At 38.9% G+C, this 12,469-nt stretch overlaps 1 protein-coding gene across 5 annotated transcripts in view; it reads left to right on the top strand.

Annotated features, from left to right (window-relative positions):
• The window catches only part of LOC147315212 (leucine-rich repeat and fibronectin type III domain-containing protein 1-like protein), a 422,384-nt gene that overhangs the window by 391,674 nt on the left and 18,241 nt on the right, over nt 1-12,469 (top strand). For all 5 annotated transcript variants that reach the window (XM_086262477.1, XM_086262476.1, XM_086262475.1 and 2 more), the window contains one exon: nt 10,646-10,829. In XM_086262477.1, the coding sequence (XP_086118603.1) occupies nt 10,646-10,829 (184 nt within the window). The remainder of the gene's footprint in view (nt 1-10,645; nt 10,830-12,469) is intronic.

The raw sequence follows: 12,469 nt of genomic DNA, 5'->3' as shown, positions 1-12,469 counted from the left end.
TGATCATCGATTGATTCCCATAAAGCCCGGTGTTAATGGATTATGGGATCGTTGCAGAGCCCTTGTCTTCTTCCATCGGCTCAGATCGCTGACAGCCTGTCAGGTGGTTCCCTCAGGTGCAGTGCTAATTGTGTAGCTCTGACTCACTGCTATCAATTACACACTTGGCTTGTTGGCCAGCTCGCACACCCTGTAGGCTTTTGTATTTTTACACCTGTGCCCAGGAAGCCGTTTTTGGCATGTTCCCCTCACGCTTCTGCGGTTTATGTGGCGATAAAGTGCCGGACATTTCACGAGATGTGTGGATGTTTGTTTGGATTCTAGACTCTGAGGAATTTCAGCAAAACAGAGTAATACTATTTTCCGCAGCCTCTCCTTTTGGGCCACCGCACGTTTATTTTCGGATGCCTGCCTGTTTTGGTGCATCGTATCTATGAACTCAGGCCTACTTTGAAAATTAGATTTTTCAAAATTAGTTTTTCAAAGTAGGCCTTTGAAAAGGACCTTAATTAAAATACTTTAAAAAGCATTTATACTTTCATCCTTTTGCAAGGACATGCTCATTATACATCTGTTAGCAAACTTCACTTTCTTCCAAAAGAACACATGCAGTATGAACCTTGTCTAATCTGTCAGTCTTTAGTTAAAGCCAGTTTATCTGTGGTTATACTGCATGACATGATATTTTAAAGTAAGATATTAAATGTACAACATAATCACTTGTCCTTTGTAAGGAGTGGATAATATTGTTATGTTGTTCTTCTACAGATGTAAATTAAATCAAGGATATTGCATAAGTATGTACAAAAGAAATTGTTTCCAAATGTTTCCAAACTAACTTTGGGCATGTTTGCCAAAATCGTTTGAATATGGTATATTTTTAGATTCCTTTTCCAGTATGAAGTGCAGAATTATATACTGCTGTATATTTTTAAACTATTGTGTATATGAGTGTATATTGTTAAACATCTTAGGAAATAAATCATTCATCATGCCTGTTGTGCATAGATGGATGGATGCAAAGTCTTGACCTCGATTCAGGAAACAAACCTTCCTGCAAAAGTAAAAAAAACAAAGGTTCATATTCTCACCATTTAAGATTGGAGCATAAAGTGAGCAGAGGCTTTTAGCTATTTCATACATATAGAAAGGGAACACGGAGCGGTTGATATGAAATGTAACCCTCGAGATGGGCTGGATTTAGTGTCACATCTCATAAAAAATCCAGAGGAGCTCCATTTCATTTGGTTTGCGGCCACTGCATTATTCACAAAGCTACCACGAACAGAAACAGAGGCAGCACTTCTCTAAATCGTGTATTCAACATTATTCATATCATTATTACCATTGCATTATTCAAAACCCTAAATGATACATGTATCCACGAGAACATATTTAATCTGCTATTATCTGGGATCTTTTCTCGGTTTCATTTTGTGGGATCCTAACTTGTTCTCTGCCTGAGGGAAGGGTAAAATAAAATGTAAAGCTCGAGTATAAAGAATAACCTTGAGTGGCTGTAAGCTCCAAATGCAGCGATTCATTTTATTTGAGTTCTTAATACCTCCGCAGACATTTAAATGCAGTGGGAAGTTTTATTTATACAAGGACACAAAGTTTCTGTGTGTATCCTAAACAAGTCGAGTTCTTTATTGTTTGCTTTCATTGTTCAAAAAAAGAAACCGCTATAAACTGAATTTATATTTCTTAAAATTAAGCCTTTTCTGCAGCTTTATGTCTGAATGATCAAGTCACGAGCACGCTGTGTGCATGTTGTCACAGGACTGGAACTGTGGGCTTTCAAAATATGGTGTTGTTCAGCTCACTCAAACTCATGATTGTTTCCGAGAATCACAAGAACAGAATTTAAATGAGAAAACAAGCTCATGATGTCCACACTAGTAACACAGAAGTAAACACAAACTATTACAAAAGCATCAACGATGCTGCTTCATTGAAGGAAAGGGGTTTGTTGTGAAAAGCTGCAGTTCCTTTTGTGTCCACTTGAGGGTGTCTCAGAAAGTGAGTCAACTGAAACCCTCAACACTCATTTATAGTTTAGTACAAAGTACAGTTTCATCCTCTTTGGATAGTTTCCCTCTTTATAACAACTGTAAAGACGGTGATTTTATTATGCTCCCAGCTGAGTACTGTTCAGTCTTAAAATTACAGCTGTGGTGAGCATTTCAATGAAATAATCTGACAAATAATATGACCTGCTGTGAGTCACAGCACATATTTATCTTTAAATATCCACAGAGAGCACAAACGATGCCGTTTATGTTTCATTAATTTACAGCGGTGCACACCTCTCCGCACACTAAATCAGTATTTTACTCATAACACCAGAGGATGTTTAAGAGTCTTATAAAAGGAGATTAAAAAATAATGAGAGCTTTAGAAGCAAGTAGAAATATTTCAAATTTACTGTGTATGAGTCAGACTCCAAAAAGGCTCCATTTCCTCTAATGCAACTTGACTACATCTATCTCTGTGCCTGATGAAGATCATGTTCTCATCTTTCAAATGTCCTCACCCACTTCAATACGTTTATGTTTGGTCATTAAACCCTGACATGACATCACCACGACATCATCATGGATATTTTCTCAAGCTATACAAAGCTCCTCGAGACCCAGAGACATTATACAGCAAAGAATCTGAGTAAGGGAGGGAGTGTTTCAAAAATGAATCGCACAGAGAAGGTAAAGAAATGTAAAACCTGCTGTTTTATTGGCTGCAGTGAGCCTGAAACTCAAAGAGAGAAAAATTCTTTGTATATGACAAAAGGGAAGTTAATACAGTCTTTTAAATTAGAAGCTTTTTATTCATACCGAGCCAGTTCACACCAACAGTTAACGACAGTCAAGCTGCTTGTTGTAAGGTAAAGAGTTGCAAACACGAGTGGGAAAACTACAACCATCACACAGTCTCCTGAAGAATGCAAACAAGGGACAGAACAAAACCAGAAATACAGGAAAGATGAGGAAAAAGTTAAAGGCATGCAGAGTACACATTTTTTATTGTGCAGACTCAGTACAATCGACGGTACTCCATTAATAATTTAACATCCATTGCTGGTGTGCTTATGGGAGCAAACCATCGACATCAGCCTCACTGAATAGTTTGCAGTTGAGGTCTTTGGGTTGTGTTTTCTTTTATCTTCTTGCTGGCAAACAGTGATACTATGAATGCTGTCAGTGGCTGGTTATTGAACATCGCAGCCGTAGCACAGGGGGGAGCGTCCACAGAGATGCTCTGCTCACTGTCTATAAGGAAGTTCTTGAGTTGCAAAATGTTCGATAATGTTCATCAATGCTCATCAAGAGAAGGTTTCCAGTGCTGCAAAAATTCTGCTGGTCATTGGTCTTATCTGTCCTGTGGGAATTCATGAAATATTGCTTAACACATTTTATAAAACAGAAAGTTTTTATTTGGTTGTTTTTTGGGTTTTTTAAATTAGCTGATGTGTGGAGACTGAAGGGTTATTGGAACCTGCTTATAGTAGAGAGGTTCAGAAAAATAAACTATGAATTATTCATTCATTAACATGAAATACAAATTACGAAAAAGAAAGTTTTCCCAGAATGACATGTGCATTATCTCATGGATGGAGGTTATTAAGAAAGCTTCATTTCTTTCTCATTTGTTCAATTTTTTTCAGCTGCAGGCTTGGCCTCCTCATTCCTCTGAGCCACACTGAGAATGGAACTGCCAACCTTGACACCATTGCTGTCTAAATTTCATTCTGGCTCTATTGAAGCTCCGGGTCAAACCTTGACTTCACCTCACAAAAACCCGGCCACAGGCGCTAATAGTAGCTGCACATTTATCCTTTCTGAGAGAGCACCTCAGGCGCTCATTTAACCACGAGTCTGACCCAGAACGCCGCAGCACTTATAGACCAGACGTCTATAATAGACCAGCTGCCTCTCTTGAACACACACACAAATGGCCACATACTGTATCATTTCCTTTGTATCTTTTCTCTGAAACACACACGCAGGCACATTCGGACACAAAAGTATACTCACAATGCCCACAGGGTCGGGACAGACTTTATAATTCCACTCCTTGTCTCGTCACCTCTGCTCCAGTGTTGATAAATAGGAACTGCCCTGCGCCACCTGACACCTGAATAATATATACGCCACACAGGCAGACCCGCAGGAACACACAGGCAAAGGCATTTACAGGCGAGCACACGCACTTGCGGGGGCGACAGAGGACTGAGCACAGCTACTGGCACAAATGAAAACACAAGCTTTGGCTCTTTCATTCTGTTTTCTTGGCCATAATCATAATTATTACTGCTACAGCTGGCTGTGCAAGTCCAAAACGTCAAAGCTGCATGAACCCTTTGAAAGTTTTACTTTCACTTTAGCTCTGCTCTCTAAAACGATAAAGCTGGATATTGTTTTTATAGTGAGGAATTCTACAGCTCATGATCCCTATAGAGGACAGGAAGCTGGTTGATTTTGGACAAAGTGGTGGAATTTAATAACATTTGTTGTTTTTGTACAGTTGGTTACTGCATATAATCATCATTATGTGCAGTCATAGACATACTAATCTTAAAATACTAATCTTACAGGGATTAATCAGCTGTAGTTGATAGCATTGAGTCAGGGATTAATCATTTATCTTATTTCTAATCACACATAAGAATAATGTCTAAATAAACAGATTTGATAAATGCATCCTTTAGGTAACACAATATTCCAGTGATAACTTCAGGCCATAGTGGATTAGCCAAAGCACCAATGATGACGTCCCCTCTGCGGTAAATAGGGCCTCAAACCTGTCCCTAATTGATGAGGTGATGCAAAGAAAGGACAGGGGCCACAGTTTTCTCTGCAACTGGGAATTGTCACCATTAATTCTACAAAGTGGTTTTATCTGAGGTTGTTTGATGAAAATGGGTGAATGCTGCTGGATTATTTACTGATGCTTATCAAGAGAGGGTCAGGTTTTATGGAACAAAGAATAATGAAAGCCTTAAAAGCTGTGACACTGCACCGAGTGTTTTTGGTTCATTTCACCAGCTATAATTATAACACACCTCTTTCTGTATCCTTGTCCTTAAGTCTGTCTGCATTCTTGTGTGTGTGTGTGTGTGTGTGTGTGTGTGTGTGTGTGTGTGTGTGTGTGTGTGTGTGTGTGTGTGTGTGTGTGTGTGTGTGCGCAAATCTTTTTGTCTACTGTTTGCAGTAATCTGAGTGTTTCAGAGGGTGGCCTATTTACAGCTCGTATGTTTCTCTATTCAGTCTCCGTTCCACCAATAATATCTCACAGTCTCTCTGCAGCAGGAATACTTTATTTTTTTCCTTCATCACTAAATGTACTCATATTGATATCAGAACAGGCCATCACCTTAGGGTGGCAAACATTTTGAAATTCTTTACTGCTTCTTCTTTACAGACTTTTGTATCACTCTATGAAAACACTGCTGCAATTTCTTGTCCGTAGTTGGTTTTTGGAAAGTATTTTTTCTCTTCATGTTACGCTGTGGACATCGAAGCTGCAGCTGTCACTGCTGTTAAAAGTGTTTTTAAAAGTTGTTCTCATCTCAGCGCGTCTGATTCTGCAATTCTGACAGATGCTGCTGGTGTTGCAGAGATACTCACAAGGTCTCCCACGGATGCAGTGTGCGCTGAAAGATAATGGTTCTCCTGTGACGAGCAAATAAATTCATAATTCAAAAAAGGGAAATGCTTTGTTTCACTTTTTTGTTTCCTTTTAACTTGTTGTTTGGTTAGATTTAGAAGCCCAAACTATTTGGTTACAGTCAGGAACTGACTGTGATTTGTCTTAAAGTACTCACACAACAGCTTTTCCTGTGCATTGAAAGTGTTGCCAAGAGGTCCTAAGTGTTCATATGTGACAAGATGGGAATGACAGACCATAGCTTCTGGTGTGTCACAGCGCTAATGCAAAAGGACACACTGAGCGTGTCGGTGAGAGGCATAGCATTATTTGACCCTGGGAATCACAACAGACTGGTTTTTCTCACTGGTTTGGATGCTATGGAAAAAACAGTCATGTAACACTACAAACTAGTGTGTGAGCACAATCTCCAAATAGCACAGATAGGTGTGTTTAGATTTACAAAAGTTGTGCTGTTTTCTAAACACAGGTGCAAACAGTTCATTTTAATATAACATATCTGATTTGCCAAGAGCCCCGCAATTTATAGGAGGGTCATAGACTAAAAGATGATATTCATCTTTTAGTTTTCTCTAAGTCACAGTCGTATGCGTGTATGTTAAATGTAGGTCCAAGGTGGCAGTCTGGCAGACAGAGTTATTATAATGGAAACAGGCTTCAGTAATTGACAGGCTCCGATGCACGACTCTAAACCCTGCAACAGTATTTTAAGATTGTATTCTTTAGCATTCCTGTATTAAGAGGAATTTAATTCCTTTGAGGGATAAAACAAAGCGGAAATTATTGACTGACAAAAGTTTACTTCTATACTCTGCAGCTACTGGTGATAACAGTACCACCACAGATTTCATGGAGTCACGTGTGTGTGTGTGTGTGTGTGTGTGTGTGTGTGTGTGTGTGTGTGTGTGTGTGTGTGGTCAAGGTGCATGCAGTTGAATCTGTGTAAGTTCACCACTAAAAACATTTGCGTTAGCTGAGGTCACTGTGAAAACTCTGTGCGCTGTCCATGGTGCTGAAATGAAACGTTGAGTGACTGTTAAAAAACAAAGAAAAAAACTTTATTAAGAAAAAAAAAGCAGGTTTGTTAACCTTAAAGCGCTGATTGGAATAGAAGCAAACAGCACAATTAAGAATTCCTGAACCTGATGTCCATCAGGTTCTGATCGTTTTCAGGGCAGGATCCAAAGTCAGTGTCAGGAGTTGCCACCAAATCAATGCACTGTTTTTATTGTTAAATTTAAACTCAATGAGCAGTAAACTGTGTGTTGCAAACATTAGTACAATTAGACGAGTGAAACGAGTTTGCACACTTGATTTAAATAGTCTCCGCCCTATTTTTTGTACCTTGAGAAAAAAGCCTATGATTCATGGTCCACAATCATAGGCTAGTAATGTTAAGATATAAAACATACACTGCTGCATCTCCTTATTTGACTGCAATGACACCCTCGTTTTCCTGGTTATTTTTCTGTATTGTTTCACTTTCACTTTTTTAACCAATGCTATCGCCCCCTGCTGGTCATTAAAAAGAATGTTGTTTTAGGCAGTTTTGCATTGGCTGCCATTTTCAGAGTTACCTCCTTGTAAAAGTCTAATCTCTGAATATTTGAACCAAACCTGTGTCCAAAAAACTTTAGTGTTTGAGTCATTTCAGCTGGGATTAGTATTTCCACAGCTAGCTCTGCTGTTTGTAGTTCAGCAGCTGCTTCACTCACAAAACAGTCGTCCAGTATTACTAAAAAAGTGTCTTTTCTTTAGAAAAGATTTTGTTGGAGAGACATCACTAATCCTGGAAATTATTGATCTTCTTTTGATAGTCTTTTGATACTCCTGTGTGCTTTTCAGCTGTTTCTTGTCTAATTTTAAGTAAGTTATAAATGAACAATTAACCCTTAAATTTGACTGAAGACTGTAAAGTTGTTTATTATCATTTCTAGACCTTCTTCTGTTCATATTTCTACATGAAAATATTTTTTTTCTATATTTTTTTCTTTGTGTTGGGTCTCTGCATCCTCCATTGTGACATTTCTTTAATTTCACTCCCTCAGCCCTTTCTCCTTCTCTCTGTTGTCTCCTCTCTCATGACTTCTGTTCAGTGTCTTCCTCTCTGTTCGTTTCCTATCGTCTTCTTTCCTCTCTTCCCTACCGTCTTCCTCACCTCTCCTTTGTCTTTAATCTCGTTCTCCTTTATACCCTTTGATTTTCAGGTTGACAATTGAAAAAGCAACATCCCTCTCCTCTTGTGCGCTGTCTGTCTTTCTTCTGTGTGTATATTCACTCTACTTCAATTTTCTACCTCAGTTTTTGCTTTTCGTATTATTGGAAACCATGAACATTGTGTTAGACTTCTACTTCTCATTCTCTTCAGCAAATCGGGAACAGAAATCATTACACACAGAAAAGCTGCGATCCGTATCAATGATGTGTTTCTGAGAACCAACAAGTGTTGATTAGACAGCAAAGATCTGCAATGTCATCGCTGTGCTTATTTCAGTGTTGAGCTTTCCAAAAGCAGGAAACATATAGAGCTGACACACCTGACCAGGGGGTATCGTTAAGAGTATATGGAACAACCAGTGTGTTCATGAGGAACAGAGCAAAGGAGAGCATGGGGAGGAAGGACAGACTATGGGAGAGAGAAGACGAAATTTAATGACATACATCAGTGATATATGAGTGAAAAGAGGTGAGAGGAGATGAAACGCTCAGTGCATCATAGGATCCTCCAGCAGCCTGAGCCTACAGCAGCATTGCTGACCTACTTTAGGGTCACCTGATCCAGTGCTAACTATAAGCTTTATCAGGAAATGGTCATGTTAAATCTCCTTTGAAAACTAAAGAGGGCGTGTGTGTGTCCTGAATCCAAACTCAGAGCTGGAGAGGGAGGGGGCTCAGATAGCTGAAATCTCTGCCTCACATCCTACTTTCAGAAACTCCAGAAACACAAGTAAGCCAGCAATCTCAGAGTGAAGTGCTCGATTGGGATAATATGGTACTATGAGGTCTTTAAGATATAATGGGGCCTTATTATTCAAGACTTTGTGTGCAAGGAGAAGGATTTTAAATTAAATTCTGGATTTAACAAAGAGCCACCAAAGAGAAGCTGATATAGGGGGAATGTGATCGCTTTCTTTTTTTGGAACAACAAGATAATAATAAATTACAACAGTCCACCACATATAGCAGAGTAGCATCAGCACTTAAAATGTCACAAAATTAATAAACAGTGTGCTCATATATTGTTAGTTCAGGGTGTTGTTGTACTAAGAATGGACTGCTACTGCCTGACGGCCTTTAGTAATCCACAGTAGCAGTTTAGTGCTTAATTTATAGGTTTGTGTCTACAGATGAGATGTTTTTTGTTTTTTATCATAGATAAATGATTATCTGTGGTCTAGCTCTTTCCTTTGAAACATCAATCTGTCCATCTATCTTCTGACTCTGGCTCTGAGTCACAAGGACTTCAGTCTAAGCAGAGATGCCCAGACTTCCCACTCAGCTCGTCACACTCAGATACTGAGATACGTCTAAACCAAAAGACATCCAGTCTGTCCCGAGTCTGCCCCAAAATTTCTTTCAGGTTTAACATGCCTGAAACAACTCACCAATAAAGTATCCAGGAGGCAAAATGTCCAGATATCTGAACCACCTCAGCTGTATTTTTTGATGTGAAAGACTCACACCTCTGAATGATGTCTACTCGCTGATGCCGAGTGTAGACGCCTTTCTGAGGAAGCAAAAGTTTCTCGTGTGGCCCAGATCATCTGGATTTCTGGATTCTTCAGAGTAGAACTGCAATAAAGAACCAGCTCTACCTTAACTCTCAGCTCTCTCCACCATTACAGCCAAATACAGCATTCATTGGAGATGCTGAACCAATCGCCGGCTTTAAAATGCATTTCAAAAAGGTTATCCAGCCTTGTATCATCTAAATAAGATTCATCTCTAGAATTAAACTCATAGAATCAAACCTGGAAAAGGTCATTCATGCATTCATTTTCTCAAGGCATGACTACTGAGGTTCATTTTTACCTCAAATTAGTTCATAAGGCAGCAGCTCAGCTCCTTATTTGATTTCGCGTCACATCAACTCTGATCATTGGCTCCGTGGATGTTTTTAGAGTTCATTTTAAAGTTCTGCTTCTCACCTCTCGTGGCTTTGTGGCTGTTATTTTACTTTGTGTGCATTCCTCTCTTTGCTTTTCTGTTAAACTACTTTGTACACTCTGTTTTTGAAGGTCCTACATTAATTAAGTTTATTATAATAAATAATCAGTTTGGCATCGATTACATTGGAAAAAAAGATATTAACAAAGTTTTGACAGGAAAATGTTCCAATCTCTTTTCTTTTTGGTTTTTACCCTGAGGGTTTTTAAAACGCTCTGGACTGTGCAGGCTTTTCTTTCAGGAGAGCTGCACTAAAGATAATAAAAGTTCATGACTTTATGCTTACCAAAGTTCAGGCTCAACTTCCACCGGAGCGCAAATGTAACATGAGGGTGGTGAGGCTGCCAGTGTGAGGAAGGTTGAGTCGTTTTCCACTCATTTACAGTGAACATATTTTTGTAATATACAATAAGTTTTATTGGGAAACTTCTGCATGTGGAAGAAAAACCTTGAATATTTTGTGGTAATGAACGGATTTGCATCAGAGCTCAGTTCATAGTTTCAGCCTGGTTATCCGTCGTAGTGAAAAGTGAAAGGAATGTTTTGATGCCTTTGGTGTTTAAACTGACCTCAGCGGTGTTTACTGTGCTGTCTTTTCTGTGTATATTCAAATTAGCGTGATAATCCTGAGTTTCTTGCTTCATCTTTCGAGCTATTAACTGACACCAGGCCCTTGACTTTTGAAGGTAACTCACAACGGGTAAACATTTCAAAGGAAAAGTCTAAAATTGCTACAAGAAATATTGTGATCTTTTCTCTCTTTACACCAAAGGCAGGGCAAAACCAATCAAATTGTCTTTCTGTCTTTCAGGATGATCCCAGCTAACCACAAGTACTTCCAGCTGAGTGATCTGGCATCATCGCGGGATTACGAGCTGTGCGTTTTGGCTGTGTACGATGATGGCATCACCACGCTGACAGGCACTAAGCTGGTGGGCTGTGTGTCCTTCACAACGGAGTCAGAATACGGACGCTGCCACTCTATACGAGACCAGGTTAGTGTGCTGAGGTGTAGCAGGTGTCTGATCCGCTGTTACTCCAGTTGATAACTGATCAGACTTCTGCTGAATCATATATAGTTGATGAGCTGTCTGCTTCAGAGCACTGTCTCACTAGTCAGTGATAAATGACGAACATGCATGTTGTAAATGATTGAGAAATTCAGTGAGGACCACTGTAGTTTGTTGTTTTTATCTGGAGCTCATTTCAAGTTTGCCTGCAACATGTGATCCAAAACTTGTCATCTCAAGGAATTCTGTATTGGAGAACATTAGTATTTGTTTTATGGATCTGTTTTTGGAAAGCAGCAGATTGCCAATACAGAGAAATGAAGACACCAATAACAACAGAACATGGAACTGGATACATCAGACCATGTGAAAGGAGCAACAGGGGTCAGGATGGGTTACAGTGTAGCTTGTAGATGTGTCACAATCATGGGCAACTAAAGGAACATGTTGTAGATGATATCAGATCTTTTTCTTCATAAAGGATCGCTGTTTCCAGCTGATAAATTAGGAATTTGACGATGTAAAAAGACAACAAAAGACCTGTGACATGGTTCAAAATCAGCAGCAAGCTTACTTTTAATTAAAAAAAATAAAAATAAAAATGGCCACCGATGTTTCCGAGGAAGATGTCATTTTTTCGTCACCCTCTAGAATTAGTGAAAATAAGAGTCGAGGATTTTTCCTTCTGTTAGTCCTACATGTGATCGTTGTAAACTTGGAGAAGGCTCTCTTACTCATTTATTTTGGACATGTCCCAAACTCTACAATTACTGGCTCGCAGTGTGTGAATGGATATCTTTAAATGTTTAAATGTTTCTCCGATATGTACAATTGCATATTAGAGCCGGACCCAATAACTGCATTGTTTGGATCTTCCTCTTCCCTCCTGCGCCTCAGTCTTGCTGCACAAACTACAGTTTTATTCGTAATGGTCGTTGCTAAGAAAATGATTATGACCCTCTGGAAATCTGACACTGTGCCTCAGATCAAAATGTGGTTAGCAGAACTGACTGCTTTGTCGCAGAGAGATACATTAGAGGACCAACTTAGTGAGTTCTTTGATGTGTGGCAACCTGTTTTAGATCATTTATCAAAGCATAAAGTTCTCTCTGATTGGTCGCAAAAAACTTAGTCTGCCACCCAAGCGTTCTACTTGTGTTTATTGTTGGTGTTGAAGTAATATTTTTGTTGTTGCAGTGTAATCTTTTGCCTTGTTTGTGTGTTCTTGCCCTTGTTGTTGCTTTGTCTGTTCTTTTTTCCCCGTTATATATCAGAAAATCTTAATAAACATATTTCTTTACAAAGAAAACAAGAGTAATCAGTTCAGTTTCTTCCCATTCTGTCCTTTTTAGTTGGCTTTAAAAGGACGGGGACTATTGATAGTTCTCAGAAAAATCCAACATACGCCTTTGAAAAATGTTTTTGTTATGTCCTTGGTTTGGTTTGAATGTTAGGTAATAAATCTTAATACCGAATAAATGAATAGATGATGAGATCATTGCAGAGGACAGAAAAATACAATAAAAGACATACAGATCTCTTTAATTACTGAACTGTATTTGATTTTTGTTTAATTTATTACATTTAATTGAGTTATTTTTTTATTTTGCTGTTTTCTTTTTCTA

The sequence above is a fragment of the Aulonocara sp. 'chitande type north' Nkhata Bay genome, linkage group LG14, assembly GCF_057382095.1.
Source record: "Aulonocara sp. 'chitande type north' Nkhata Bay isolate Kocher_YH1m ecotype deep benthic linkage group LG14, A_spYH_male_GT1.1, whole genome shotgun sequence".
Lineage (NCBI taxonomy): Eukaryota > Metazoa > Chordata > Actinopteri > Cichliformes > Cichlidae > Aulonocara > Aulonocara sp. 'chitande type north' Nkhata Bay.
The sequence above is the reverse complement of the archived record's forward strand: the minus strand, read 5'-3'. Positions and strand labels throughout refer to the sequence as shown.